The 6,059-nt window shown below is 27.1% G+C and overlaps 1 protein-coding gene across 1 annotated transcript; it reads right to left on the reverse strand.

Moving 5' to 3' along the window:
- Nucleotides 1-338: 338 nt before the first annotated feature.
- Nucleotides 339-5,042, reverse strand: ATSDI1 (Tetratricopeptide repeat (TPR)-like superfamily protein). The gene is made up of 4 exons (XM_039032492.2): nt 4,752-5,042; nt 3,116-3,328; nt 2,043-2,198; nt 339-1,009 (listed from the first exon to the last, which is right to left on the reverse strand). The coding sequence occupies exons 1-4, from the start codon at nt 4,884-4,886 to the stop codon at nt 599-601; spliced, it is 915 nt and encodes a 304-aa protein (XP_038888420.1). The 5' UTR covers nt 4,887-5,042; the 3' UTR covers nt 339-598.
- Nucleotides 5,043-6,059: the final 1,017 nt, after the last annotated feature.

A 6,059-nucleotide genomic window follows, 5' to 3' on the forward strand; every position in this document is an offset into this window, starting at 1 on the left:
TCTTTTAAGATGAAATAAATATTAACAACAATATTAATCTTTTATACATACATATGTATGTTAGTACACACAGTTGTAAATAGTAACCAACACGCATTCTAATTTTTTACACACAAATTGTCACATCAATTGTTATAATTTATTTTAATTGAAAGGATATTTTTTGAAACAATTTCAAAGTTGAAGTTAGTTTTATAGAAAATAATCAAAATTAAAAAATGAAACTTTCCGATGTTTCATGACTTTGCAAAGCTCCTATTCGAAATCTACTCAAATGTTGAAAGATATTTGTATAATTTAACATGTTCTTTTAGAAAGAGAAGGACAAATTATTCATCTAATACACAGAAAACAGAAATTTATTCCAAACCCTAAAACTATATTTACATCTTTATCCAAATTGTAAAAACACAATTAACAAAATAATACAAACATTTCCTTCTGACCATTTCACTTGAGCTCCATATTTCGAGAGACCAAACACATCATTCTAATTCCAAACACCAACCAATCCATCCACTAAAAAAAAAAAAAATCCTAAAAAAAGGAAAAGAAAAAAGAAAAAAGAAAAAAGAAGAGTTATTCACTAATTAATTAATTAATTACAAGCTAATTGATCCCTAAATGAAGAAATTTCCTCAAAAACAGGAAGCCTCTTGGACCTAAATGGGCCTTTTTTGTTGACCAATTGCTCAAGCCCATTAAGCAAATCAGCATCAATACTAAGGCCCAATAGTTCAATAGATTCGGGCAGAGATTGCCTTGACCTGATTTCGGTCAGCAAATCTGCTGCCCGTTTTTGGGCTTTGGTTTCATCTGAGCCCGGAATTAGGCCTTGCTGGACTTGTTCGAGAACTAAAATGGCCTCATGGAGGCGGCCCTGTTTCATTAAACAAAGGCCCAAATTGCAAGCCTTGTTCGCATCTGGATCTATCATTTGGGCCTTCTTGTACACTGCCTCTGCCATCATGTAGTTGGGCTTTTGCATGTAGGCCCACCCAAGATTTCCCTATCAAATTCAAGGCCCATTAATGGGTCAGAAAATTATAATCCACATTTATTTATTTCTCTTTTATTATTGGGGTTTTTTAAGGATTTTTTTAAATATAAAAAATATTTAAACAAAAAAGTCCAAAAAAGTCCAAAAGTAGCACTTTTGAAATTTTTTGCTGTAAATATTTTTGAAAATTTTCTATTTATAAGAATTTCTCTTTATTTATTATTATTATCATTATTATTATTATAAAAATAAAATTTCAAAATTGTAAAGTCTACACCTCTGACTTAGAGAAAAGGCTAGTTACACTCATGGTATAAACTTTTATATTTGCATGTCGACATTTTTGTGGGTGTTTTTAGATATTCATAGATTTGACATTGACATGAGTGCTGAATCAATATTTTTATTCTATCGTAAAACAAAAAAATCTAAGAAACATAAAAGATAAGAAACAAAATGTTAATGCGAATATAATTAACTAAAAACATTTTAACTTTTTTTTTTAAGTTAATGATTAATTATTACTTTTTGATTTTATCGGTTTATATAATTTTTCTAAAAATATCCATCACAATAATATTTTATCAATATTTTCATTGACATTTTTATAAAAATGAATAAGTCACTTTTTGTGGACACGGATATTTTAAATCTTAGTTACATTTTAATTGAGTTAGCATTAAATATATATATATATATATATAGTATCGTTTCACTTTCAGAATAAATTTAATTTTCTTTTTTTAATTATTTTTAAATAAGTTATCCCTACTAAAATGAAGATAGTTTAAGTGATTTAAAGTAAATACTACAAACTTTGAAGGGAGAGATTTAATTTTACCTCTTCATATATAGTGTTAAAAGTGAAAAAAATTGCATGTATTACTGTGGGAAGATAATAATGAAAAATTTGGAAAAATGGGAAGATGGGATAATAAAATTTAGACAAACTTTATTTATAATAGAGACAATCATACTGATCTTTTTTTTTTCTTCTTTTTTTTAAAAAAAATGAAAAAAGAAAAAAGGCAAAGAAAATTACCAATAATCTAGAGGTTTCTTGTTTGACAGAAACCTGAAATTTCTTGCCATGAGAACGAGCTGTTCTTGTGGGCTTTCCATTAAAAGCTTCTCCTTGATAAATCATTCTCAATTTTCTCTTCAACAGCTCTATTTGTTCTTCAATTCTCCCACATTTCTATCCACCAAAAATAGATTAAACCATAATAATGTTCGAGATCCACACGAGTCTCAATAATTTAGATCTCATTTTATGAGCAATTATTTAATTACAACGTTCTTATTCATCGTTTTTTATAAGGTAAACAATTGAATTTTTAGTCAAATTTCAAATGCAATAACAAACTGTTCATTATTTGGACCTCATTTGATAACCATTGAAACTTTGTTTGGTAACTATTTGGTTTTTTGTTTTTAATTTTTGAAAATTAACCCTACAAACATCACTTCCTCTTCTAAATTTCTTGTTTTGTTACTATTACTGTTTACCCTGGTTTTCAAAAACCAAGCTAAAATATGAAAATGTTAAAAAGTAGTTTTTAAAAGTTTATTTTTGTTTTTAAAATTTGGCTAAGAAATATGCAAACCATTGAAAGAAAATAAAAGGAAATGAGCTTAATTTAAAAAAACAAAAAACGAAAAACGAAAAACGAAATAGTCATAAAATGGGGTCTAAGTTTTTTGTTTTTAATTTTTTAAAATTAAACTTCTACTCCCAAGTTTATTTATTTTATTATTTACTTTCCACTGATATTTTGGAAAACAAACCCAAATTTTGGAATACAAAAAAGTAATTTTTATTTTTAGTATTTAACTAAAAATCCAAATGTTTCTCTAATAAATGTGAGAACCATAATATGAAATTTAGGAAAAAAAAACTACAACCAATTTTTTTTTGAAAAAAAACATAAAACTTAAACAAAATTGTTATCCAAACATGACATTGTTTTTTTGAAAATATCGTTAAAAGGTATATAACAAAACAAAAATCAAATAACTATCAATCAAGATCTTAATTTTAATTGAGTTGACACGAAATAAATAAATGATAAATAAAAAAAACTTAAAAAATTTAGAAATTAAATAGACACGAACCTTAAACAGATCGATAAGAACATTGTCAATAGATTCTTGAGAGGTTTTTGAGCAAAGAAATCTAAAGGTTTTGAGGATATGAATGGCTTCTTCAGCTCTATTAAGTTGCTTCATAACCACAACCATATCTTTTAGTGCACTTTCTACTCTGTCCCTTTTATTTATTGCTTCCCAAAACAATGCAATTGCACTCTCAGGATCCTTCTTTATCAACTGAAAATTCACATTATCTCTCTTTTGTTAGTTCACGTTATCATTATTTACACTTTAAATTTTGTTCTAATAGAAACTTTAATTTTTGGATAAGTTGATGATACTAAGAGTAAATTTTAAGACAATTAATGTTCATTTTCGAAAGAAAAACATTTCAGTACATCTCTTATTTTTTTGCCGTCTATCTTAGTTTTTCAATCATAGTTTGTCAATACGTGGCAAATAATTCTTACCCTTTTTTTAAGAAAAAAAATTGAGTTGTTAATTTGAGTGGTCTGCAAAAAGATTGACGTTACGTAAGATTAGGGGTGAGTATAATAGACCAAAAAGTCAAGTCAACTGACCAAATCGAAATTGATTGGTCGGAGAAGAAGAGAGGTCGATCGGTATAATAATTAGTTTTAAAAATACGAAAAATAGAATAAATTATTATTCTAATATCATGAGTTGTAAATATTCTGTATAAAAGGTATCATTTTAAAAATAAATAAATAAATGTGGAAGATGAAAGTTAGATGCAACCAACTCTCGTAACCACTAAAAGTTGTCAAATTCTGCCCTTATAGTGATTATGTGAGTTTTTCAACTTTTGTAGAACTTTGTAAAAGGTTTAAAAAAGTAGTACATTGTAAGTTTATAGTTTAAAAATAGGTATAAAAAAATATTGTTTAAATATATATAAAAATAATAAAGGGAAAAAAAATGTAATTTCAACCAATGTGACACAGTTATAATTAACTATGTTACCATTCTTCATGTGTGCAAAGAATTTGAAGAAAAAAAAAAAAAACAAAAAGAATTTTATGTTTTAGAGACAATGAAAGACAAGTAGCAAATATCATTCTTCTAAGGGATGAGAAAAGTTTGTTGAAAAAGGGATGAGAAAAAAAAATCCTAAAAATATAAATAGAAATTAAAACCACTACATTTTATGACATTTGGAGTTTTTGAGAAAAATCGTCTCATATTTTCTCTATTTATTGTATGCCACATCAACATGTTTTTTTTTTGTTGAAAATAATGACGTTGATGTGGGATCCACAAATATTTATGAAGACAAATCTATAGTATAAACAAAGAGAATACGTTACTATTGTAGTACTAAAAATTTCTCGAAAAAAATTACAAAAATGTCAAGTTTAATAGAAATAACAAATTATGAGTTAGAGAGAGATGATTCGTGTAGGTACGACATCTACTAAAGGATCATGGTTCAATCTTTTACCAGCAATGGAGTCTATTGAACTAAAACAGAAGAGAAATGGAGAAAGAGTCAAAATTTTAAAGAAATAGTAAATCGAGAATTAAAGATAAATAATTCGAGTAGGATAAAATATCTACTATAATCTCGAAAATTGATGGTTCATTCTTTTACTTGGAAATACGACTATTATTGACCTAAAACAAAAGGAAAGAAATTTACCTGAGCATATTTTGCCCTAACGTAGGGACTATCACCAGGTGGAACTTTATGAGTGACATGAAATGGTTCTTCTTTCCCTTTTGAGCCCCTTTTTATTTCCTCTTTCTCTCTTGATTTTTCTTCTTCTAAAACCATTCTCTTCTTCTTCAATGGAATCCCTAAATTTAAGTGCAAAAATGAAGCTTTCTCTCTTCCTTTGAAAATGGAAAACTCTTATAAATAAAGCAAAAGAGATGAAGACAACAAACAAATAAAAAAAGGCTCTAAATTTTCTAACCAATGAAGAAGGTCGCCCTTCCGTCTACATTCAACCATCCCTTTATGTTTCTTTTTCCAAACTCACTCATTTTTTCAATCTCTCTCTCATTTCATGGCATTTCGATTGTGACGTCTTTTACGATTGAATCTCGATCGTTGATTCTTTCTAAACTCACACACCATGTTAGTTAGTAGATTATGTATATAGACAAGAATCTTTTGGAAGTTCATTCTGTACCAAATTGATATCGATTTATCCATTATCGTATTAATTCGTGTCTTGATATTTTCTTTAGTAATTGTTGAATTTGGATTGTTGATTCCGTCTAACAATTATCTTCATTATGATTATAAGGATGAGATAGTACCACCCTGTCTTTGATGATTATCTTGATATTTTCAATAATTTCACCTATTTTATATAATTAGTTGTCTTGTCGGGTGAAACTGGTTCTTCTCGTTAGGTAAAATTTGAACCACATTATTTATGGATATTAACTTTTATATCACTTGTCGAGATTTCCAATTAAATATATATTTCATTTTTTTTTTTTATGAAGGCACATCTTACTTGTAATTATCATCACTTATATAACTAATGTTGGTTGTACCTATAAAATTTTGGTTCAATCTTAAATACATCAAACCAATATTGTTCTATACCCAACATTATTAAATATTCTCTTACTTTTTCTTGTTAACATTAATCATAGTTTTTTTTGTTTCAGTACAATAAGGTTGGAAGATACAAAAAAAAAATCGAGTTTTTGATATAGTTGAATTATTCTCGATTTGGCATATTTATTCATGTTTTGATTATTAATGATCACTTTAAATTGGACAAGAATTAATCTATATTATTTCCAAACAAAGCCCTGAGATTAATGAGAGAGAGCACATAGTGAAAACAAAATACCTTAAAATAAATGAGAACTTTGTCTCAAACCAAGGTAGATCATATTTGGAACTGTACGGACTGAATATAGTCTTTATTACCGTCAGATTCACACGATGAATATAATTAAACAATTAATTGAAAATATTATAGGA

The sequence above is a fragment of the Benincasa hispida genome, chromosome 5 (assembly GCF_027475165.1).
Source record: "Benincasa hispida cultivar pf3 chromosome 5, pf3_genome.v1.1, whole genome shotgun sequence".
Taxonomy (NCBI): Eukaryota; Viridiplantae; Streptophyta; class Magnoliopsida; order Cucurbitales; family Cucurbitaceae; genus Benincasa; species Benincasa hispida.